The sequence below is a fragment of the Gadus morhua genome, chromosome 6, assembly GCF_902167405.1.
Source record: "Gadus morhua chromosome 6, gadMor3.0, whole genome shotgun sequence".
NCBI lineage: Eukaryota > Metazoa > Chordata > Actinopteri > Gadiformes > Gadidae > Gadus > Gadus morhua.
The window spans coordinates 1,873,239-1,899,010 of record NC_044053.1 but is presented as its reverse complement, the minus strand read 5'-3'; the positions used below and the strand labels follow the sequence as shown (position 1 = coordinate 1,899,010).

At 50.9% G+C, this 25,772-nt stretch overlaps 2 protein-coding genes across 4 annotated transcripts in view; one reads left to right on the top strand and one right to left on the bottom strand.

The window, feature by feature from the left end:
• Positions 1-1,155: 1,155 nt before the first annotated feature.
• Positions 1,156-12,996, bottom strand: LOC115545758 (gamma-aminobutyric acid type B receptor subunit 2-like). Its single transcript, XM_030359183.1, has 19 exons — positions 12,723-12,996; positions 11,507-11,644; positions 10,858-11,138; positions 10,151-10,280; positions 10,008-10,073; positions 9,570-9,758; positions 8,909-9,151; positions 8,401-8,461; positions 7,858-7,938; positions 7,197-7,350; positions 6,580-6,712; positions 5,286-5,396; positions 4,911-5,021; positions 4,685-4,795; positions 3,935-4,207; positions 3,341-3,502; positions 2,940-3,030; positions 2,330-2,480; positions 1,156-1,478 (listed from the first exon to the last, which is right to left on the bottom strand). The coding sequence occupies exons 1-19, from the start codon at positions 12,957-12,959 to the stop codon at positions 1,322-1,324; spliced, it is 2,880 nt and encodes a 959-aa protein (XP_030215043.1). The 5' UTR covers positions 12,960-12,996; the 3' UTR covers positions 1,156-1,321.
• Positions 12,997-15,168: 2,172 nt separating this feature from the next.
• Positions 15,169-25,772, top strand: part of LOC115545480 (collagen alpha-6(VI) chain) — a 33,585-nt gene continuing 22,981 nt past the window's right edge. For 2 of the 3 annotated variants that reach the window (XM_030358694.1, XM_030358693.1), the window contains exons 1-8: positions 15,169-15,348; positions 18,013-18,130; positions 19,601-20,164; positions 20,534-21,091; positions 22,200-22,757; positions 23,313-23,692; positions 24,492-24,570; positions 25,090-25,235. In XM_030358694.1, coding sequence (XP_030214554.1) covers positions 18,046-18,130; positions 19,601-20,164; positions 20,534-21,091; positions 22,200-22,757; positions 23,313-23,692; positions 24,492-24,570; positions 25,090-25,235 — 2,370 coding nt within the window. In that variant the 5' untranslated portion in view covers positions 15,169-15,348; positions 18,013-18,045. The remainder of the gene's footprint in view (positions 15,349-18,012; positions 18,131-19,600; positions 20,165-20,533; positions 21,092-22,199; positions 22,758-23,312; positions 23,693-24,491; positions 24,571-25,089; positions 25,236-25,772) is intronic. The other variant, XM_030358695.1, reaches the window with a different exon arrangement.

Below are 25,772 nucleotides of genomic sequence, written 5' to 3'. Positions count from 1 at the left end.
ATGTTCCCTCTAATAGTTCAATGGCAAGTGCGAGCCTCTGATTTGCAATCAACTGTGGCAGTTATGAAATGAAATCACAATGCTTGTCAGTAGGCCTACTCACAAGGTGCGGCTGGCTGATATAGACGTCTATTATAGCAGACGTTCCTATCCAAAGTGACTTACAATAAGTACATTCAACCATGAGGATAAACCCCCTAAAAGTGTATGAATCATGCCAGTACACAAAATTAATCAAACAAGCATACTGGGTCAAGTACTACATTGTTCCCCTTGTCCTGGCGCCACGATGTTCTGTTGGGAGTCCACTTTGATTCGCGGTTTAGTGTCGATGAAATTAATGTCATAATAAGTCCTATTTATTTATTTGATTGAATCCCTCACTCGTCCTTCCCTATCTTGCTAGGGTCCCAGAGCTGGAACGTAACGTGATGACAGTGGGGAGCTCGCACCATTTGTGGAGCCGGGAAAGAAAACAATCCAGGTTTTGTTCACCCATAGCGAGGGAGAAGCAAGCCGATCGGCTGTCGCAGAGCGTGCTGGACGTGCGGGGGTGATTGGTCTGACCACGTCCTGGACGTAGCACGGGCCTGGACCATCGCAGCCCGGTGGGCATGTACCAGTGACTTGAACTGGTTTCAAGCAGCCAGCTGCCGCCAGGGCGGGGCGCTGAGGAGCAGTGCATTGTGGGAGGATTCGGGTTGAAGCCCGGCCGGGCCGCTGCACTCTGAGCCACAGCCGCAGCCCTGGGCGGTCTTCCTGGGGAGGAACGGACACATCCTCCCGGGGTCGTGGAGCCCCACCCTGAAGGGGTCGGCAGCGAGGAGCAGCTGGTCGCCCAGTGACACCCCAGAGCTCTCCACATCGACGGAGAGCCCTGCGGTGGGAGACGGCCGTTGTCCTAACCGAGGTCGATTCCGCAATGCATAAAACATTTGTATGAATACAAAGCCTCTGCCAGCATGACATGGAGAAGCTCCTTGATCAAAATATAACTTCCCAGTCACTGAGTCGTTGTTCAAACGCCGTGAAGCAGCCGGTTCCAATCTCAAGCTGTGTAGGCCCAATCCCATTTCTACCTCTTACCCCTTCCCCTCACCCCTCCCCCTCACCCCTCCCCCTTACACCTCCCCCTTGTTTTGAAGGGGGAAGGGGAAGGGGTAAGGGGTAGAAATGGGATTGGGCCTTAATGTCAGTCTGTGTGTTTGTTAGAGTTCACAATACGGCGACATCGGACTACAGACGTCTGGATCTACCAGCCTTCAGGTGTTCCTGTCAGACGGAGCTTTCCGAGCGCCAGGTGAACCGGGCGTTTCCACGGTTACACCTGGCTGACGGCGGCGGGGCGTGTGCAGCGGTGGGGGGGCGGGGCCTCGGGGGTCTCCAGCTGACTGGAGTGACTGCTGGCCACGCCCCCGATGACGGGGTGGTAGGCGTGGTGCAGGATGGGCAGCTGGACGGACATCCTCCTCCTGAGGCTGGAAACACAACACACTGGGGTCAATAGTACACACAACGCACAACACAACACACTGGTGTCAATAATACACACAACGCACAACACAACACACTGGTGTCGATAATGCACACAACGCACAACACAAAACACAACACAACACACTGGTGTCAATAATACACACAGCGCACAACACAAAACAACACACTGGTGTTAATAATACACACAACACAACACACTGGTGTCAACGCTACACACAACACACACAACATAACACACCGATGTCAACGCTACACACACAACAGACACACACAAAACACTGGTGTCAACGGCACACACACACCACCCCCAACACACAGGTGTCACGGCTACACACCGACAACACCCAGGTGTCACGGCTACACACTGACAACACCCAGGTGTCACGGCTACACACTGACAACACACAGGTGTCACGGCTACACACTGACAACACCCAGGTGCCACGGCTACACACTGACAACACCCAGGTGTCACGGCTACACACCGACAACACCCAGGTGTCACGGCTACACACTGACAACACCCAGGTGTCACGGCTACACACTGACAACACCCAGGTGTCACGGCTACACACTGACAACACCCAGGTGTCACGGCTACACACCGACAACACCCCCAACACCCAGGTGTCACGGCTACACACCGACAACACCCAGGTGCCACGGCTACACACTGACAACACCCAGGTGTCACGGCTACACACCGACAACACCCAGGTGTCACGGCTACACACCGACAACACCCAGGTGTCACGGCTACACACTGACAACACACTGTACATCACAGTACAGACCGTCTACTGGCTAACTGCATCTACACAGCAGGCCTCACCGTTCCGGGGTGTTGACCCCGTCCCCTCCGCAGCCCCCCCGGGGTCCAGGTGGGTCGGGGGGGCTGTGGCAGCTGATCTGAGCCACCGTGCTGGACCTCTGGACGCAGCCCCCCCCGGACGGAGCGGGCGGACGCAGCGCGGGGTCCCGTCCTGCAGTGACCCGGCATGTGGGTGAGAGAAGGCGCAGCTTTCATCGGATCGGATTCTGAGTCGACCCTCTCCCCTCGCCCCCTGAGGACACCCCAGCAGCAACGCTGTCTTGGGGTCTTAAAGGTCCCGTGACATGCCACCAGGTGTGAGCGTGAATAGCCGTTACAAGCCGTTTTGAAAATCTGCCTCTTCTGACATCACAAGCGGGCGTGTCCACCTAGATGTGCGACGGATAGATGAGCAACGTTTGCTGCAGTCCACTGGGTAGGCTGGTAGACTGATCTATCCAGAACACACCTAGGTGGACACGCCTACTTGTGATGTCATAAGAGCCTGATTGGCTTGTAACAGACTCTCCTTTGACCTACTCTCCCGTCACTGTCCGTGAAGGCACCTTAAATAAATTCAAAACAACTGTTGAGTTTCTGCAGTGCCGGGGCGGTGACGTCATGAGTTTACCGGGGGCGTGGCCTATGTGGTCTGAGATCTGTCGGTCCGGTGGGGGGGTGGAGTCAGTCTCCGTGGTGATGGCATCTATCTCTCCGTCCAGCTGCAGAGAGAGGAAACCTTCTTCATAAACCATCATCATCTTCCTCACCATCACAAGCATCATCGGCTCCACCACCATCCTAATCGTCTTCGTCCTGACAATCATCATCTTCCTCACCATCACAAGCATCATCAGCACCACCACCATCATAATCGTCTTCATCATCACTATCATGAGCTGAAGTGGATTTTTACCATGATGTTTACCATACCATAGTAAGCAAAATTCACACAAACAGAGAATTTTCGAAAATCAGTACTATTTACTAGCGACTCTGACAAATGCATAGTCAAATTAACCGTGCGTTAACCTGTCTTCTTCTTCTCCTGAGCTCCTGGTTCTCTGTGGTCAGTCGCTGCACCCCGCCCTCCTGGCTCTCTGCCGCGCTTCGTTGAGTGGCGCCCTCTGCTGGAGGAACACTGCAGGACACCTCACCGCGAGGCTCCGCCCCCCTGGGGCCAGCAGGCCCGCGCTACAAAACAGCAGGGGCTTCAGCTGGATCGGAGGGTGAGCTCAGCACACACACAGGCTGGGCCGACCACTAGCCTGATGACTGTCTAGACAAGCTAGACATACATCAGACTTATGGGTTGTGTCATCAGCCCTCGTAGACTAGTATTTACTTTCTTCTAGGCTATAGCATCGCGCTATAGCTTAGCTTATCTTTTGTATCCTTTCCACTTTGGATCGTACGCTTTGATCGATCTAAGCCTCACTTGTCACCCGCGTTGTAAAAAGCTAAATTGCGAAATTAATTAATTATTAATTGAACAATTAACCAATTAATTGCTAATTGGTCAATTGTTATTGTGTAATTTATAGGGAAGCTCTGTCCGGTGTGAGGAGGATGACCGGGGTCGGGGTACAGAGGGACGGTTCGGGGGTACACTGTGGGAGGGGCCACCCTGGGGGCGGGGCTGACCTCAGCGTGGGCGGGGCTGACCTGGGCCTGGACGCCCCAGACCAGGAGCGCGGCGGCGGCGCCGAGGACGGCGAGGGAGGGCAGGAGGAAGAGGAGCTGGGGCTGCTGGGAGCTGAGGAGGGACCCCAGCGCCCCCAGGCTGCTGCTCGCCGCCACCGCGAACACGCTCAGCGCCACCCGGTGGCCCTCACGAGTCACTGCCCGCGTGACGTCCGTCCTGCTTCTGAGGGAGCCGGCGAGGAAACAGGCCAGACCCTGAGAGTAGAACACGAGAGATGCATCCCATTAGAACTGGGAGCTGCCCAGAACAACCAGGGTGTTCTGGTGGTGGACACTGGGAGCTGCCCAGTTCAACCAAACAGGAGTTTTCACTGCATTACATTACATTAGAAGTTTATGTATCTGGCCCATTTTAACACAATGTTATGATGATTACCAACACACACAATAGTTATTATTAAACCAGGCACATTTTAGCGCAATGTTAATATGCAGATTTGGATCATTCTTACACGTGACTTTTCTATACTTTTGTGTGTTATTAAGGAAAATAGGTGAAAATTCCCCTTGGGCATGCATTGATAAGATAGATGGAGGTAGGGGGGGGGGGGTATAGGGGACATGGATCACCATCCTAACGTTTGATAACTCATCGTTTAAATCAAAGCAATGTTCACACCAAAATGTCCATGATATTGAAACCTGAAGTCACCGTGTAATGTGCTCACTGACCAGCAGAGGGCCCTTGTAAGCATAGAGGGCGGTGATCCACAGGTCCATGTTGGAGCTGACGCAGCAGTCTGTGTCGGCGCTGACACCGTCCTGCTCCTCTTCTGCACCGCTCTGTTGGGTTCCAAGATGAACACAAACACTGGTGGTTCCGTTACACTTTAAACCTGGATCGTCCTGTCGAGCTACCGTCTAGTGCCCTCCATTAAGGGTCAGAAGAGCTTCATACCTCTGAGACTCGCTCCACCCTCCTGAGAGGATCCAGGGCCTGCCAGCAGCATAAAAACAACACATCCAACAGAAACATGGCAGCCAGCGGCCAGCATGTTCTTCTGTCCTCCTGAGAGAGAGAGAGAGAGAGAGAGAGAGAGAGAGAGAGAGAGAGAGAGAGAGAGAGAGAGAGAGAGAGAGAGAGAGAGAGAGAGAGAGAGAGAGAGAGAGAGAGAGAGAGAGAGAGAGAGAGAGAGAGAGAGAGAGAGAGAGAGAGAGAGAGAGAGGACACCGTGAGTCACTAAACGCTGAATGCATACCCTTCATATCTGAGTAAATGTTTTAAGATAAGTAAAACGTCACTGATCTCAGAGGGGATCTTGGGTATCATTACCAGTTTCCCGCCGCCCGGCCGGGGGAGGAGGTGTCTGTAGATGTTCAGACTCCTGGTGGTCAGAACGCCCAACGCCACGCAGTGACCCAGAGTCAGCACCCACAGGCGGACCTGAGGGAGAACAGACCTCCTCGAACCAGACCAGACCGCCTCAAACCAGACCAGACCGCCTCAAACCAGACCAGACCGCCTCAAACCAGACCTCCTCAAACCAGACCAGACCTCCTCAAACCAGACCAGACCGCCTCGAACCAGACCAGACCGCCTCAAACCAGACCAGACCGCCTCAAACCAGACCAGACCGCCTCAAACCAGACCTCCTCAAACCAGACCAGACCTCCTCAAACCAGACCAGACCTCCTCAAACCAGACCAGACCGCCTCAAACCAGACCGCCTCAAACCAGACCAGACCTCCTCAAACCAGACCAGACCTCCTACCGCCTCAAACCAGACCAGACCGCCTCAAACCAGACCAGACCTCCTCAAACCAGACCAGACCTCCTCAAACCAGACCAGACCTCCTCAAACAAGACCAGACCGCCTCAAACCAGACCAGACCGCCTCAAACCAGACCAGACCGCCTCAAACCAGACCTCCTCAGACAAGACCTCCTCAAACCAGACCAGACCGCCTTAAACCAGGCCTCCTCAAACCAGACCAGACCTCCTCAAACCAGACCATATATATACAGGATATACAGGACACAGGTTTGGGAATGGATCTAAAACAGCATTGCTCGCATTCCCAAAGCAATACACACAGAAATAAAAGATCGGCTAACATCTTACCTTTCCCACATCCCATAAAAACATAATCAACCAACGGATTCCACGTGAATTAGTTTTTCACATGGAAACGTGACACAGTGATCCAGAGCTCCAGTGTGGATGCACCAGAGGGACCCCACTGTGTCGCTGCGGTCACCAGCGGGACCCCACTGTGTCGCTGCGGTCACCAGTGGGACCCCACTGTGGTCACCAGAGGGACCCCGCTGTGTCGCTGCGGTCACCAGCGGGACCCCACTGTGGGACCCCACTGTGTCGCTGCGGTCACCAGAGGGACCCCACTGTGTCGCTGCGGTCACCAGTGGGACCCCACTGTGGGACCCCACTGTGTCGCTGCGGTCACCAGTGGGACCCCACTGTGTCGCTGCGGTCACCAGTGGGACCCCACTGTGTCGGTCACCAGTGGGACCCCACTGTGTCGCTGCGGTCACCAGTGGGACCCCACTGTTTCGCTGCGGTCACCAGTGGGACCCCACTGTGTCGCTGAGGTCACCCGCGGCGGACTCACAGAGCAGAGCGGGTCCCACCACCAGGCGGGCGCCAGGGCCTCGTCCAGCCCGGCCAGGGGCACCCAGGACAGGGCCAGCAGCATGCCCAGGAGGAGGAGGGGGTCCAGGGGTCGGCCGCAGCCCCTCGGGCCCCTGGGAACCACACAACCACTTTCTATTTGCATGACTTAAAGGTTGGGTATGGAATTCTCTTTTTTGGCCATTTTGCAAAATTACTTGAAATCCTTATCATAACCCACTTACAGCCACTGAGTTAGAAGTACTGACATGAAAACTAAACAAGTCAATCATCTGTGGAACGGTTAGGGCTCGAAAAACTCCAACCAATGATTTCCAGTCCCACCGAGTGGCATTCGACAGTAAGTACGTCAATCAAACGGTCGTACTGCACTCCCCCTCCCCCTCTCCCCGCGCGTGACCCCTTCGTGCACGTACTCAAAGCTCGTGACCCAGAGCTAGCTTCTGTTTGTTGTTATCCTGCGGTACCTACTGGAGCTAGCTAACTAGCTAATGGCTCGCTCTCGCACATCTCTTCGCTCAAAGAATCAAAGCATGGACTAGAATAGATACTAATAGATAAATAGACATGTGATAAACAGTATTAAAGGAATTGTACCGATAGCGTGTGCAGTCTGACAAGCTGCGGAGGAGGAAGATGAGGGTGGTGATGAAGAGGAGGGCGGCAGCGGAGGTGACGACGGCGTAGAGAACCCGACCGACGCTCCCGCACTCCAGACGGACCCCGGATCCATCCGGAGCTGGACCGGAACCTGGAGAGGAGGTCAGACCAGAGGAGGGCCGTCAGGTCGGTGGTGAACCAGGGGTCATTCTTTAGGAGCAGCCGTACACCATCTCTCGTGTCGTGACAGCACCGTCGTTTGGAAGAAACAAAAAGCACAGCATACACGTAAACTTTAAATGTCGACACACCTCAACACTTCAACGGCTAATCACACTCACACCTGGTGGTATAATATGTCACCTTACGCAGAGATGGTGCTGTTTCTCGTTTGATTTGAGTGTGTTGGAGGCCCTTTATGTTCAAATATGTTGTACTACTTTACGTATCATCGACATGTTATTGAGGTAACATTAGTGCTGCAGGAAGACCTGTGCTTTAAACGTCTCTCTGAACACACCTTGTCCATTACATCTACATCTGCACTGACAGATCTGCAGACTTGAGCTGGAGGGGATGATGAACCACACATCCTGTTGGTTCAACTAAATAACATGTACTATGAAAGGTTATTCAGCGGATCAAAACACTGTTCTACCTGGAAACTTCAGGTGGTCCGGAAAAAGTCGTAGCTCCTGTGTGAAGGTGTTGTACTGACCCACGAGTACCTCCCTGGTCGCTATGGAAACAACACAAATACACTGCATTGGCCAATCGTAATACAGGGATAACCAATACTGGACCGTTGATGTCTTTGGTCGACTCCGCCGTCGGTGTGTGTATGAGCCGCTGTAACTCGCTTTGGATAAAAGTGTCTGCTAAGTGCCGTAAATGCAAACCCAGGTGCTGGTCAAAGACCCCACCTGGCTCCGGTACCTACTTGACCCCCAGGTCGTCCCTGGTCCTCTCTCCTCTGTGATGTATGTAGCAGAGGAGGTGTGATGCCTCCCCCTTAACACACTCACTACGTAAGGCGCTTTGAGAGCCTAGGAAAGCACTCGATGCTCGAATTCTGATTCCACAAGAGTGTGCGTTGCGATGCGTTGTATCTGCTGTCCCCTGTCTGTGGTATCTCACGGATTACTAATGAATTCTGTGTCAGAGGTTTACGACGGCGGTGGTGTAGAGGCAGGTGAAGCACCTTGGAACTGCCTCAGCTCGATGGCCGCCACGCGCTCTCCGTTGTGGAACCGGACCGTTCCCTGGACGGAACAAGGCAGGAGAGCAACACACTGTGTTAATAAGTACTCACATATCAGCAACGACGTCAAGGAGCATACCTTTTGAAACATCATGGATATCACCCTCATCTAAGAAATCCTACACACAATCGTAAATACTGTTCTACAGGAGACGCTGCTGAACAGCTTTATGAAATCGATTTAATGTAATATATCCTATATCATTTATCATATATGCAGATTATAGGCAAAATATGTAAACGATAAGCAAAATATAAGATAAAAGAAAAGGATTAGGGAATCACTTGTAAAATCCTAGATGCCAAATAGATTCATTATTCTAGACTCGAGCTTTGTGATATAAAGTCTCAAAGTACTGTTGAGCAGTAGCGTTTTTTCTCAACACCACAGGGAGGGACCCCTGGAATTTTGTTATTTCAACTTGCAGAACTAGAACGACACACTCACGGTGACTCCCTCGAACTGGGTCTGCTTTAAAGCAGCGAGCAGCATGTCTGCCTTCTGCGCCTGGTTGATGGAGAGGTTCCGGTCGGGGCTGTGCCGCTTCCGGTGTCTGAACTGCTCCGTGAGGAGGCTCACGGCTCTGGCAAGGACCCAGACTCCGTCGTACGCGTAGCCGTGGAGATAAGCGTCTGGCGCCCCCTGCTGGCGGATATCTGACCGGTACGCCAGCTCGTACTCAGCCGGGGTCTGGGATTAAATATTTAGTACGTTTACATACAATAAATGGGATTACATCAATCAACTACTAGTGATATGCAATTTAAATGTTAGGGTTAGGGTTAGGGTTACTTGACATGCAAACAGCTTGGTGTAACTAAGGCATTTGATATATTGCCAGAGAATATTCCATTTGAATGTAGTTGAATGTGTTAATGTATTTGCACATTAGCCCAATAAAAAGTAAGTTAAGTACATTAGCCAACTACTAGCAGTAAAGTGCTCATTATGCAGTAAACAATGACTGCCCAGCAGGGTGCATTAGAGTCCTTCTCAAGCCCTAGTCCTCTGACTAGTCCTGATGTTCCAGTGGCAGACGGTGTCGTTCTAGTACCGACCGGTTCAAGCCGGTTCCCTCGGACTTAGGTCAGACCAGGAGAACCCTCACCCTGCCAGAGACGCCTCTGAGGCCTGAGTCGCCGAGCGGCGGCAGGCTGGGCCGGATGGAACCTTCCAGAACCGCGTGGAGCGCGTACAGCGAGCAGCCAGACGCCTCCGGGTCCAGCGTCCACACGGGGCCCGGGCCGCTGGCCAGGAGCCACTGGTACCCGGACCCGAAGAGGTTCAGCCGGTACGCCTGCAGAGGGGACACAGCCTGGTGACCACACTGGGAGCTGCCCAGTACAACCAGAGTATTCTGCTGGTCCAGACTGGGAGCTGCCCAGTACAACCAGAGTATTCTGCTGGTCTATACTCGGAGCTGCCCAGTACAACCAGAGTATTCTGCTGGTCTAGACTGGGAGCTGCCCAGTACAACCAGAGCCTTGTGCTCCGTCTGTAGACTGGGATGTGCCTCCGTGAGGAGAGGACCAGTGAAGGTACTCACACAGCACAGGACCCTGGAGCCTGGCCCCTCGTCCACCTGGGCAACTAGGACCCTCACGCCGCGGTCCTGAAGGCACAAGGTCACACGATGGATCCCACTGCCTCAAAACAACACTGGTTTGGTTTATGTCCATCCATGCTGACCTTCAGTTTCTGGAGCTTGAGGCAGGGGTCTTCACCCACGCTCTGGGCTTCCACAATCTGGACATCGGCCTTCATCAGCTGGTGGACCAGGTTCTGCCTCATCTGCCACCAAGACACAGGTTTGGTGTAACACAGACAGAGCACACGTCAGTCAAACAATGTACGATAGTCATCATGGACTGAAAGATTGTCAACGGCATCAAATATCTGCAACATCATCAATGATCCGTGACATCATCAAAGATCAGGGACACCATCACAGTGACATCATCAAAGATCAGGGACACCATCACAGTGACATCGTCAAAGATCAGGGACACCATCACAGTGACATCGTCAAAGATCAGTGACATCATCAAAGAACAGTGACATCATCACAGTGACATCGTCAAAGATCACTGACATCGTCAAAGATCACTGACATCATCAAACATCATTGACATCGTCAAAGATCAGTGACATCATCAAAGATCAGTGACATCATCACAGTGACATCGTCGAAGATCAGTGACATCATCAAACATCAGTGACATCGTCAAAGATCACTGACATCGTCAAAGATCAGTGACATCATCAAAAGGATGTGTAGATATATCTCGGTGTTATTGAAGAAACCACCCGTCATGGCTTTAGAGACTGAGCTGAGTCTGATGCGTGTTGGGCCAGCAGTGAGTTGGGTATCAGCGTCTGGTAGCTGAACGAATCACCCGTTGGTATCTGAGTCTAAACGCTGTTCTTTTTGCAATGTCAGTGTTCCCGGGGGTCGAAGGGCGTGGTCGGGGCGTGGCGGTCGGACCTGGGAGAGGCGGGCCCCCTCCTGGGAGGGGCGGGCCCCCTCCTGGGTGAGGAGCCCCACCCGGGTCCACCTGTAGTGCTGGAGGAGCCGGACCAGCGCCGTGTTGAAGACGGCTTCAGACGGCACGGTGCTGAACAGGCCGCGGGGGCGCCGCTGGGCGGGGGGCCCGGCCGGCAGCGCCGTGAAGGACAGCTGGGAGGGCGAGGCGGTCCGAGGAACACCGAGAGAGGGATGAAGAGAGCCGGGCGGGCCGTGAGATACCACAGACAGGGGGCAGCAGATACAACGCATCGCAACGCACACTCTTGTGGAAATGAGTTATGAAGAGGCCCACCGTTGTTTGTTCTTAATTGTATAACCTATCACTCAATTGCGGCAAATTAGCTGTTTTTACCTAATATAGAAGGTATAGGGGCTCTCCCCCCCCCCCCCCCCCCCCCCCCGCGCTCGCGTAGGGAACCGGAACGGCCAGCAGCGGCCCTGTATCTACCTCTGTGTACATTTGCAGGTGAGGTGTGTGTGTGTGTGTGTGTGTGTGTGTGTGTGTGTGTGGGGGGTACCTGCACCATGTCGAGGGCGTGCAGAGACTGAGCCAGCACCGCTGTCACCTGGGGACACACCCCTCCAAAGATGATCATGTGACCAGGCTCCTCCCACATGGCGTCGAAGATACCCTTCAGAGCTGTGGCGCTGTCACACTGACAACACAACACAACGCACACATCAGAACACAACACACACATCACAGCACAACGCACACACATCACAACACAATGCACACAACGCACACATCACAACACAACGCACACAACACAACACAACGCACACATCAGAACACAACACACACATCACAACACAACGCACACATCACAACACAACGCACACATCACAACACAACGTACACATCACAACACAACTCACACAACGCACACATCACAACACGCACACAACACAACACAACGCACACATCACAACACAACGCACACATCACAACACAACACACACATCACAACACAACTCACACAACGCACACATCACAACACAACGCACAAATCACAAAACAACGCACACATCACAACGCAACTCACACATCACAACGCAACGCACACATTACAACACAACGCACAAATCACAAAACAATGCACACATCACAACCCAACGCACACATCACAACACAACGCACACATCACAACACAACGCACACATCACAACACAACTCACACATCACTAAACAACGCACACATCACAACACAATGCACACATCACAACACAACGCACAAATCACAAAACAACGCACACATCACAACACAACGCACACATCACAACACAACGCACACATCACAACACAACGCACACATCACAACACAACGCACACATCACAACACAACACACACATCCCAACACAACGCACACATCACAACACAACGCACACATCACAACGCACGCATCACAACACAACGCACACATAACAACGCAACGCACACATCACAACGCAACGCACACATCACAACACAACGCACACATCACAACACAATGCACACATCACAACACAACGCACACATAACAACGCAACGCACACATCACAACACAACGCACACATCACAACACAACGCACACATCACAACACAATACACACATCACAACCCATCGCAAGGATGTAAGGATGTCCATAGAGCACTAGCCAAGCACTAACCATCACTAGGTTAACCCACACGTACAGACAGACGTAGAGAACCATAGGACCGGTGTGTTCTGCAGGTGATCAGCGCCCCCTACCTGTGAGTCCAGCAGCTGCAGGTGCATCTGGGGCCCCCCCTGTCCCCGGAGGTCTTCCAACGCTATCGACACTGCCGGCGCTAATGCTGCCGTCACGTTCTGCTCTCCCGGCATCACCGTGGCAACCGGCATCACCCACAACACCGGCATGGGGCTGCGCACCTGGGCGAGGCAAGGTGGCGACGCCCACAGGCATGTCAGCACCAAAACCAGCCTCTTCATCCTCATCCTCTTCATCTCACACACACACACACACACACACACACACACACACACACACACACACACACACACACACACACACACACACACACACACACACACACACACACACACACACACAGCCTTCAGGAAGCTCTCTCACACACTCTCCCGCTCAGTGTTACTCTCACAGACACACTCTCCTGGTCCCCAAAACTCTCTCACACACTCCCAGTCCTCAGAACTGTCCCACACACACTCTACTGGTCCCCTGAACTGTCTCACACACACTCTACTGGTCCCCAATACTCTCTCACACACACTCTACTGGTCCCCAATACTCTCTCACACACACTCCGGACCCTCAGAACTGTCTGACCCACACTCCCGGTCCTCACACGTTGTGACTTGTAATCCTCTTGAGCCCAAGCTAACTGTCCCGAGAGTGGGGTGCTTTCAGGGGATAAGAGGATTAAGATCACAACAGATGAATGACATCTGCTGCAGGGATCAGGCTTCAGTATTCTCTCTGAATGCTCCACACTTAATTTGTCCCAGCCGCCGTCTTACTGCAGGCCGGGAGGGTTAAAGTGTGTTGGACGTGTTGTTGTTGTTGGTTTTAGCTGGTAGGATTTATGGTGAGTTGAGGTCAGTAGGCATCAGGCACAGCTTCTGGAGGTCACCAGTGAATGGACACACAGATATTGATATGGACGATGCTCTCTCACGCACACACATGACTAGCATGTGCCTCTAGCAGAGACTGGTACACTAGTTGTAGATGAAACACATTCACAAAACATTCAGGACAATTCATGAAAGTACAGTACAATGTCAAAACTGTTTATTTATTTTCTTGAACTCCAGCGTTGGGACTTATAGGTCTAGACCAGCAGAGGGCGCTAGAGTCCTGCTGGGGTTCCATGTTTTTAGGCTTGCCGGGCTCAAGGCTCAGGTGTGTCTGTGTGTGTGTGTGTGTGTGTGTGTGTGTGTGTGTGTGTGTGTGTGTGTGTGTGTGTGTGTGTGTGTGTGTGTGTGTGTGTGTGTGTGTGTGTGTGTGTGTGTGTGTGCGTGTGTGTGTGATACTAGACTAGACAGACAGTACTAGCAGCCAGAGCTACCAGTCTCCATATCTCAGCGTAGGCCACAGAGCCGTCATGGGTTACGTGCATGGTGTACCCCTCCAAACAATTACATCTTATACTGAACCAGTTGGAGAGCAGTGAAAACTCTGACACTATGACCTTTGAACTGCGACCTCAGGACCTCTGCAGACCCACACCTGATAGGAAACGTCTATCTGGACTCATTGCACTTAAACCATCCATTTGGCTGACTATCATTTTATTCTCCTTTTACATCCCAGGAGCCCAGTAAAACACTTCTAGAGGGAGTGAGACAGTCTCATAGAGGGAGTGAGACAGCCTCCTAGAGGGAGTGAGACAGCCTACTAGAGGGAGTGAGACAGCCATCTAGAGGGACTGAGACAGTCTCCTAGGAGGAGTGAGGCAGTCTCCTAGGTGGAGTGAGGCAGTCTCCTAGGAGGAGTGAGGCAGTATCCTAGGTGGAGTGAGGCAGTCTCCTAGGTGGAGTGAGGCAGTCTCCTAGGAGGAGTGAGGCAGTCTCCTAGGAGGAGTGTGGCAGTCTCCTAGGAGGAGTGAGGCAGTCTCCTAGGAGGAGTGAGGCAGTCTCCTAGGATGAGTGAGACAGTCTCCTAGGAGGAGTGAGGCAGCCTCCTAGGAGGAGTGAGGCAGTCTCATAGGAGGAGTGAGGCAGTCTCCTAGGAGGAGTGAGACAGTCTCCTAGGAGGAGTGAGACAGTCTCCTAGGAGGAGTGAGGCAGTCTCCTAGGAGGAGTGAGGCAGTCTCCTAGGAGGAGTCAGGCAGAGTGAGTGGCTGAGAATTCAGTGCACAATTTAGTCACAGTGTAGTTATTAATAACTTTTATTAACAACTTTTGTTTTGTGATTGTAATTACATGCACCCCCCCCCCCCCCTCCCTGAGCTCAACCCTCAAGGGCTACTCTCTATCTCCCCGCACTACGACACTAAGGCCCAATCCCATTTCTACCCCTTACCCCTTCCCCCTCCCCCTTCCCCCTCCCCCTTGTTTTGAAGGGGTAAGGGGAATGGGTAAGGGGTAGAAATAGGATAGGGCCTAAATCTCTTCTCCAGAATCTCTTCTCCCCCCCCCCGCCCCCCTGATTTGGCCAAAGAAAACATATTTACCACAGCGTGCCTCCTCCTCCCGGCATAGGATGACGAGGGAGGTCTGTGGTGTGCCGAGCGTTGTCCGGTGAGCAGCTCCCCCACAGGGCAGTATCTTCCCAGACCGGCTGGAAGGCGGGAGTGTGGCGCAGACCCCCATCTCCGGACATCGACCAGGGACTCCGGGCTCTGAAGGCAACGAGGAGGCACAGACGGCAGTAAGTGGACACAGCGGGTGCAAGGGCGGATCACAGAATCCATGGACTCAAACTGTTATTATTTCAATGTTGTTATGCTGGAAATGCATAATGTGACTTTGTTTCTTAAGAATCGATGGATTTATCGTCACTATGAGATGCCATTTGAGTCAAATTTAAATGAATTGATTAATACGGCCGTGAAATAAATAAATCATGCAAATATTTCCATAGAAATAAATATGTAACTATATCTTTATAAATATGTTTTTAAAAGGACGTTTTCAAAGGACTTTTCATAATGCCAGATTTATGATTCGAGGCCGCCTGTCCGAGGAGGGGCGTCCTTCACCTTTTCTTGAAGCAACGTTTACTCGGACATCATCCATTTTTATTAATTTCAGTACATTGGCCAATCATGTATGTATTTTCATTCATACTTGTATTGCCTCATTTATTTATTTCATAGCCATATGTATCTTTTTTCAATTTAATTTGGACTCAAATGGCTTTCCATAATCACGGTCAACCTGCACGAAAACAGCAAGGAATCTTGCGTGCTGTAATTTGCAACCTTGATTTAAAGTAGGCAAAAATTATGTATATGCTCTGATATATTGTACAAGAGCGTTGTACAAGTGTTACTTACTTTGCATAATTTGTGCATTAGTGTATTTTTTCAGATGTTTTGTTCACCTCAAAGGAGCTATACGTAACAAATGAACTTTACTTTGTGTTATCATGATAATTACGGGGAAATATACACTATATCGATAACTATCACAATATGCCTAGGAATTCAAAATACCATTCTAAACAATGAATCAATATCTCTATTTCATCACGCTAATACAATAAACGATTTTATTTAATTAGTGCCATTCCTTTAATAAGGATTGTTATGAAATAAATATTATTCACAGAAGAGGTCCAGATTTTGCCACCAATACTGGCCCACAGACAATTGGGTGAGACAACTACATAATAATGCATTCTGAGTGAACTATTCCTTATCACCTAATCCTATTGGCCTGTAGCTTATTTTGTAAACTGGGTTGCCACATAAAGTGTAGTCCAGAATCTGCCACAAATAATACAGTTTACATTCTTTTCCAAGGAAAATAATGGTCATTCGTAATCACTCATAATTGTCAGGGCAGGTGAGATTTGAGTCATCAAAAATGAGTGCATTGTGTTATCTGTTTAGATACACACCATCTCAGTCACTGAACATTGTTTCTGTTGCTGTGGGGGTCAGAATCCAGTGGCTCTAAGCATCTTTCCCCGCAGACCTTGACCAGTATTCCCTTAAAAGGGCCTTCTGGCCTCGGGTTTAATGTGGTGATGTATGCTTATCATGTACGCACAGCCTTTTGTTTAGGCTTCCTTGGTATTTGTTATATTCTGCGCCCATCCACTTTTTTACCTTGCTGTTGCTAAACAGGAAGTGCGATGCCGTCGGCCATTTCCTGCAATCAGGAAACGCATCAACTTATCAGATTCTATCACGCAACCCCACAGGCAGGGGGGGGGGGCATGTCACCCACGGAAGGGCTCGGCGGCAAACACAAACGTATCGCGGTTCTGACCGCCGCAGTGCCAGTTCCTCAGTGTAACAGTAAGTAAGTAAGTAAGTAAGTAAGTAAGTGAGTGAGTGAGTGAGTGAGTGAGTGAGTGAGTGAGTGAGTAAGTAAGTAAGTATGTTTAGTAAGTAAGTAAGTAAGTAAGTAAGTAAGTAAGTAAGTAAGTAACTAAGTAAGTAAGCGCAATTTATTTATAAGGCACATTTAAAGACAATTTTCACCGGCCAAATGCGTACATGCTGTATAAAGGCATGTAAAGGAACCCAGACACCTTATACACATATTAAAGTTGATGTAAAAAGGACAGTACACGAATGAATGTCAGGGGAGGAAAGGCCAGGGAGAAGAGGGGTGTTATGAGCCTAGATTTCAAAAGTAAATGACTTGACAAATTAGTAATTAACAGTTAACCAAAAGAATAGTAATCAGTATTTATGCTGTGCAGGTTAACTGAGGTTTATACATTAGTAAATATGGTAAGGGTTAACACTAACCAAAAAAACATTACCCCATATGCTTATGCTATAACATGCTTATTACCGTATCAACAAATGCTTATTACTGTATCAACAAATGCTAATTCATGGTTAGTTTTAAATCGAATTAAAATTCGCGAAAATCGAAAACATCGCGTTCCTAATAGGTTGTTATTTTATTCTGCGCGGTCCAATAGCATCTGGGCCTTGCCATCGCTGAACAGGAAGCGTGGCTTCGTCTGCCACTTCCTGCCGTCAGGAAACGAGCCGTCCTATCAGATCCCCCCATCGTCTGGCCGCAGAGCGCGGGTGTGGCGGTTCTCCGGAGGAACCCCAAAGGACCGGGCGTGATCTGCTCGTGCTAATCACAACACGGAACCCTGAGCGCCGCAGAGCCTCGTCCGGCTCTACACTGGTCACAGGAACGGACAGACGGACGCCGCCCCTCTGGTGCTGACGTAGAACAAGACTCAATGAACCAGCTCTGTCTCTGTCTCTGTCTCTGTCTCTCCTGACTCCCTCCTACGCGCTCTCTCTCTCTCTCTCTCTCTCTCTCTCTCTCTCTCTCTCTCTCTCTCTCTCTCTCTCTCTCTCTCTCTCTCTCTCTCTCTCTCTCTCTCTCTCAGGAAGAGTGAGAGTCTTGAGAGGGACGTGTGAACATGACGGAGATCAGGTGCCCCCTCCTCTCCCTCCTGGTTATCGTGGCAACCGTGTGTCTCCACGGCTCCGCGGCTCAGTCGAAAGGTGGGTGTGGTTAGCTTCAGGTGCCGGCGTTGGCTTGTTCCTCTCTCCCTCTGGTTCTCTACGTCTCTCGCTCCCTCCCACCAAAAGACTGGAGCAACGGGGCCCCACCGGTGTGGACCTCACGCACACGGACACACTGAGACAGTCACACTGAGAGACACAGTCACACTGACCACAGTCACACTGAGGGACACAGTCACACTGAGAGACACAGTCACACTGAGGGACACAGTCACACTGAGGGACACAGTCACACTGACCACAGTCACACTGAGGGACACAGTCACACTGAGAGAAACAGTCACACCGAGACGCAGTCACACTGAGAGACAGTCACACTGAGAGACAGTCACACTGAGAGACACAGTCACACTGAGGGACACAGTCACACTGAGAGACACAGTCACACCGAGACACAGTCACACTGAGAGACACAGTCACACTGAGGGACACAGTCACACTGAGAGACACAGTCACACTGAGACACAGTCACACTGAGAGACACAGTCACACTGAGAGACAGTCACACTGAGAGACACTGTCACACTGAGACACAGTCACACTGAGAGACAGTCACACTGAGAGACACAGTCACACTGAGAGACAGTCACACTGAGGGACAGTCACACTGAGGGACAGTCACACTGAGAGACACAGTCACACTGAGAGACACAGTCACACTGAGGGACACAGTCACACTGAGACACAGTCACACTGAGAGACAGTCACACTGAGACACAGTCACACTGAGAGACAGTCACACTGATACAGTCTCACTGAGAGATACAGTCACACTGAGAGAGACAGTCACACTGAGAGACAGTCACACTGAGAGACACAGTCACACTGAGATACAGTCACACTGAGAGACAGTCACACTGAGAGACACAGTCACACTGAGAGACAGTCACACTGAGGGACACAGTCACACTGACACAGTCACACTGAGAGACAGTCACACTGAGAGACACAGTCACACTGAGACACAGTCACACTGAGAGACACAGTCACACTGAGAGACACAGTCACACTGAGAGATAGTCACACTGAGAGACACAGTCACACTGAGACGGTCTTCTATCAAAGTCTCTTGAAAGTCCATCTCTCTCTCTCCCTCCTCCCTCCCTATTACCTCTCAACCATACAGTATTTTTATTAATACATCCTATGTATTTAAAGAATTCAATAAGAGCGTTTTGCGTTTTAATTGAAGAGTTAAAGCGTCTAGCGCATGGCAGTTTGCGGCAAGGGGGGTATTGATAAGTGGGTCTGCATTCTTTGGAGAATGATCCCATTCAGAGAAAGCAGTTATAACTTCTAAACATTCTAGTAAACTGTTGAATAATTTGCAACTTCATAAAATGTATTTGAGTATGAAATGTTAAAGTGGTGAAGCAGAAATTCACTATCCTCATGACAATACAACACCACCCAAAGTGATAACACGGTGCACCATCTGACATCCTTCAGAGTGCACCAAGACGGAGCTGGCAGACATACTCTTCCTGGTCGACGGCTCCACCAGCATCGAGGAAAGAAACTTTCAGAGCATGCTGAAGTTCATGAAGTCCATCGTGAACGCGAGTACCGTCGGCGAGAAGGAGACGCGTTTTGGCGTCATCCTTTACTCGGATGAACCCAAGTCCGTCTTCACCCTCAACGAGTATTCCTCCAAGGGGCAGGTGTTGGAGGCCATCCAGGCCCTCCGGCTGCCCACCGGGAACACCTACACAGGCAGGGCCCTGGACTACACCCTGCAGTACTTTGAGGTGGAGCGCGGCGGGAGGCGGCTCTCCAAGGTGCCCCAGATCCTCATGGTGATCACCGACGGCGAGGCTACAGACCCGGCCGAACTGAAGGCTCCGGCCGAGGCGCTGCGCGAGAAGGGAGTCATCGTGTACAGCATCGGCGTGAAGGGCGCCAACCAGAAGGAGCTGGGGACCATCTCCGGGAACCCCACCCGGGTCTTCTTCGTGGACAACTTCATCGACCTGGAAACCCTCTCCAAAGAGATCTGCATTGACACCCCTCCTGGTAACTGTCTGTCCGTCTTTCTGTCCGTCTGTCCGTCCGTCCGTCTGTATGTCCAGCTCTCTGTCACTAAATGATTGAAGGCAATGAAGTCTAGTGAGTTGCACGATATATTTGTGAGTAGTGTTATATAGAGTTTAGTACAGTATAGTAGTCTAGTGTTGGGTAGTACAAAGTTTATCATATTATGATCAACTCAAGAAAGTATAGTGGTGAAAGAACAGTGAAGGGTAGTACAGTGGGCTATAGAGTACAGTATACAGTACAGTAGACTATGAGAGTATAGAGAGTATTACAGTATAGTATTGAGTAGGGTACTGTAGTGTCAGTATTCACCCAGACATCGGATGGCCTCCTGCCCTGTGTTCCCAGAGTGTAAGAAGCAGAAAGCTGACCTGGTGCTGCTGATCGACCAGTCTCGAAGCATCTCCGACGCTGACTACAGCCTCATGAAGAACTTCACGATCAGCCTGATCAGGAGCTTCAACGTCAGCCAGGACCTGGTGCGTGTGGGCGTGGCCCAGTTCGACAGCGCCCCGCAGCACGAGTTCTACCTGAACCGGTTCGCCACGGAGGCGGAGGTCACCAAGCACATCCTGGCCATGGTGCAGCGGAACGGGCAAACCCATATCGGAGCGGCGCTGAAATTCATCAAGGGGTACTTCCAGAAGTCCACGGGGAGCCGCGTGGGGGCGGGCGTGTCCCAGAACCTGGTGCTGATGACGGACGGCAAATCGGCGGACGACGTGGGCCCTCCGGCCAAGGTGCTGCGTGGCATGGGCATTGAGACGTTTGTCATCGGCATCGGCGACATAAACCAGCAGCAGCTGAAGGAGATCGCAAACAAGCCCTTTACCGTTGAGAATTTCAGCTCGCTGGCCAGCATCAAGACGAATGTGGTGAAGACCATCTGCGACTCCGTGCCCCCCGGTGAGAGTCCATCTTTAGTCTGTCTGTTGAGACAGACAACAGCTTATTTCCTACCTTCAATTTTCTTTTTTTATTGTAAGACTTTTAGGAGTACATTCATATCCAGTTATCACTTTCTGAAATAAAATAACCCAGTCATTTGAAGGAAGAGCATAATATAAATTATCTTAATCAAATAATATAATCCAATACATATTATAATCCATAAAATTGAACATTTGTGAATGTGATGAATGATGAACAATGAAATGTGTGATGGGGATACACAGTCAATCAAACTACTTCCTGGGATCGGTCTATAGAATGACGTTCTCTCTCACTCCCTCTGCCTCTCCCTCTCTCCCTACCTCCCTCTCTCCCTCCCCCTCTATCTCTCCCTCACTCTCCCTTTCTCTCTCTATCTCCCGCCCTCTCTCTCCCTCCATCTCTGTCCTTCTGCCTCTCTCTCTCTCTCTCTCTCTCTCTCTCTCTCTCTCTCTCTCTCTCTCTCTCTCTCTCTCTCTCTCTCTCTCTCTCTCTCTCTCTCTCTCTCTCTCTCTCTCTCTCTTTCCCTCTCCCCCTCCCTCCCTCCCTCTCTCTCCTTCTCCCTCTCCCTCTCTCAGCCTTACCACTTAATTAAATGTATTTGAGTAGGAAATTTTAAAGTGGTGAAGCAGAAATTCAACATCTTTAAAACAATACAACACCACCCAAAGTCTACATAAGCTTCGCCCAATCCAGAGTCTGTCTGTCCGTCCGTCCGTCCGTCCGTCTGTCCGTCTTTCTGTCTGTATGTCTAAGTGATTGAAAAGAATGAAGTGTGGTGATTTACACGATAAATTTGTTTGGTATAGAGTAGTGTTACATAGAGTTTAGTACAATATAGTATCAAGTAGTGTAGTGCTGGGTAGTACAAAGTTGATCATATTATGATCAACTTAATTAATCATATTATGATCAACTCAAGAAAGTATAGTGGTGAAAGAACAGTGAAGGGTAGTACAGTGGGCTATAGAGTACAGTATACAGTACAGTAGACTATGAGAGTAGTACAGTATAGTATTGAGTAGGGTACTGTAGTGTCAGTATTCACCCAGACATCGGATGGCCTCCTGCCCTGTGTTCCCAGAGTGTCAGAAGCGGAAAGCTGACCTGGTGCTGCTGATCGACCAGTCTCGAAGCATCTCCGACGCTGACTACAGCCTCATGAAGAACTTCACGATCAGCCTGATCAGGAGCTTCAACGTCAGCCAGGACCTGGTGCGTGTGGGCGTGGCCCAGTTCGACAGCGCCCCGCAGCACGAGTTCTACCTGAACCGGTTCGCCACGGAGGCGGAGGTCACCAAGCACATCCTGGCCATGGTGCAGCGGAACGGGCAAACCCATATCGGAGCGGCGCTGAAATTCATCAAGGGGTACTTCCAGAAGTCCACGGGGAGCCGCGTGGGGGCGGGCGTGTCCCAGAACCTGGTGCTGATGACGGACGGCAAATCGGCGGACGACGTGGGCCCTCCGGCCAAGGTGCTGCGTGGCATGGGCATTGAGACGTTTGTCATCGGCATCGGCGACATAAACCAGCAGCAGCTGAAGGAGATCGCAAACAACCCCTTTACCGTTGAGAATTTCAGCTCGCTGGCCAGCATCAAGACGAATGTGGTGAAGACCATCTGCGACTCCGTGCCCCCCGGTGAGAGTCCATCTTTAGTCCGTCTGTTGAGACAGATAAAAACTTACTCCCTACTTTCAATTTATTTTAGGAGTACATTAATATCCAGTCATCACTTTCTGACATAAAGTAACCACGTCATTTGAAGGAAGAGCACAATATAAAGTATTCTTTATCAATGAACACTTGTGAATGTGATGAATGATGAACAATGAAATGTGTGATGGGGATACAAAGTCAATCTTACTTCCTGGGATCGGTCTATAGAATGACGTTCTCTCTCTCTCTCTCTCTCCCTCTCTCCCTCTCTCTCTCCCTCTCTCCCTCCCTCTCTCCCTCCCTCTCTCCCTCTCTCGCTCTCTCCCTCCCTCTCTCCCTCCCTCGCTCTCACCACCTCTCCCTCCCTCGCTCTCTCCACCTCTCCCTCCCTCGCTCTCTCTCTCTCTCCCCTCTTTCTCCCTCTCTCTCCCCTCTCTCTCTCTCTCTCCCCTCCCTCTCTCTCTCTCTCTCTCCCCTCCCTCCCTCTCCCTCTCCCTCTCTCTCTCTCTCTTCCTCCCTCCCCCCTCCCTCCCTCAGGCCCTCCTCCTACTCCTCCTCCCTCAGACCCAGCCTGCAGTATCGACGTGGCCGTGGGTTTCGACCTGCCCAGGCCCTCCGGGTCCCAGCTGCTGGTGGCCGGTCTCCCCCTACTCCGGGCCGCTCTGCCAGAGATCCTCCGCTCTGCGGCCTCCATCAAGGGCCTGTGCTGCGTCCGCCACGCCGTCACACCCAACTTCGCCTTCCGGCTGGTGGGCCGCGCCGGGCAACTCCTGGACGACGTTGGCTTCGAGCCGTTCAGCGAGGCGGTGCTGGAGAAGGTGCTGAAGCTGCGGACGTCGGAGCCCACCTACTTCAACACGGCCCTGCTCACCTCCTTCCAGGAGAAGTTCGCCACCCAGTCCAAGGCCAAGGCCAAGGTACCGCCCGGCAGAGGGCTCGGGAACACGAAGCGCTGTGAACTCAGACGCTGAAGTTGTGAATGGTAGCATGAAATGGTTTATCTTGTTGGGCATTCATAAACAATATGTAATATATCAAAGGTGATCAAAAACGTACTGGGTTTCATTCCCAATGCAGCGGGACTTGGGAATGGGTTAACCTAGTGATAGTTAGTGCTTGGCACATGAACATCCTTAATGTACCGACTGCGATATATTGTTTTTTCACCTTCTGACAAATGTACTTATTGTAAGTCGCTTTGGATAAAAGCGTCTGTTAAACGCCCTGAATGTAAATGTAAATGCTGTTATTGTAGCCCTTTGCTACAAACGAGTAAAAGGAGTAACTCTCAGACGCTCATCTGGCCAGCCTGTGTAATGTCAGCCAGCAGTTGTGCGTGTGGAGCTTCCTTCTATGTTAGGGGTGAGGGTGCAGGCAGGCAGGTAGGACCCAAACGCAGACGGTATGAGGAAAACGGCACTTTAATCAAACCTAAAGGCTAAGGCACAGGAATCAGGGAACTCGGGAGACAACAGGGAACTCGAGAGGGAACAAGGAACACGGAACACGCAGGACTAACAACCAACACTAACCACAGCAAACCACAATGACAGCACAACGAGCAAAGGAAAGACGAGGGCTTAAATAACAAACACAACGAGGAACAGCTGAGACACATTAGGGGAGGGAACAGTAATCAACACAGGAGGGAAACACAGGGAGACACCCACACCCTGACATTCTAGTTGTGTTGTGGTGTTTGTGTGTGCGTGCCAGGTACTCATCGTCTTCACAGACGGTCTGGATGAAGATGTGAGGAGGCTGAAGGATCAGTCTGATCGGCTGCGTCGTTCTGGTGAGGCCAAGATGCCCATCTCTCTCTCTCTCTCTCTCTCTCTCTCTCTCTCTCTCTCTCTCTCTCTCTCTCTCTCTCTCTCTCTCTCTCTCTCTCTCTCTCTCTCTCTCTCTCTCTTTCTATCTAGTCTCTCTCTCTCTCTCTATCTGGTCTCTCTCTCTGTCTCTCTCTCTCTCTCTCTCTATCTGGTCTCTCTCTCTCTGGTCTCTCTCTCGCTCCATCTGGTCTCTCTCTCTCTCTATCTGGTCTCTCTCTCTCTCTATCTGGTCTCTCTCTCTCTCTCTCTCTCCCTCTCTCTCTCTATCTGGTCTCTCTCTCTATCTGGTCTCTCTCTCTCTTTCCCTCTCTCTCTCTATCTGGTCTCTCTCTCTCTCTCTCTATCTGGTCTCTCTCTCTCTCTCTCTCTCTCTCTGGTCTCTCTCTCACTCACAATGTGTATTTCTGTCTTTCTTTCTGCCTCTCTCTCCCTGCCGTTCCTGTCTGTCTCTCCCTGTCTGTCTCTCCCTGTCTGTCTCTCAGGGGTGAATGCCCTGCTGGCGGTGGCGCTGGGCGGTGTGCGTGACTCCAGCCAGATCCAGATGGTGGAGTTCGGTCGCGGGTTTGGCTTCACGGTCCCGCTCAGTGTGGGCATGCAGAGCGTGGGCAGCACCGTGCTCAGGCAGATAGTGAGTCCACCTTAAATACACTAGACCAAACAGGTCACAAGTCCACCTTTAAAACACTAGACCAAACAGGTCATAAGTCCACCTTAAACTACACTATACCAAACAGATAGTGAGTCCACCTTAAATAAACTATACCAAACAGGTCATAAGTCCACCTTAAACTACACTATACTAAACAGATCGTGATTCCACCTTTAATAAACTAGACCAAACAGGTCATAAGTCCACCTTAAACTACACTATACTAAACAGATCGTGATTCCACCTTTAATAAACTAGACCAAACAGGTCATAAGTCCACCTTAAACTACACTATACTAAACAGATCCTGAGTCCATCTTTAATAAACTAGACCAAACAGATCATAAGTCCACCTTAAACTACATTACGTACTAAACAGATCGTGATTCCACCTTAAATAATCTATACTAAACAGATCGGAAGTCCACCTTAACAAAACCATGCAAAGCAGATCATAAATCCATCTAAAATAAACTATACTAAACAGATCGCAAGTCCACCTTAAACTACACAATA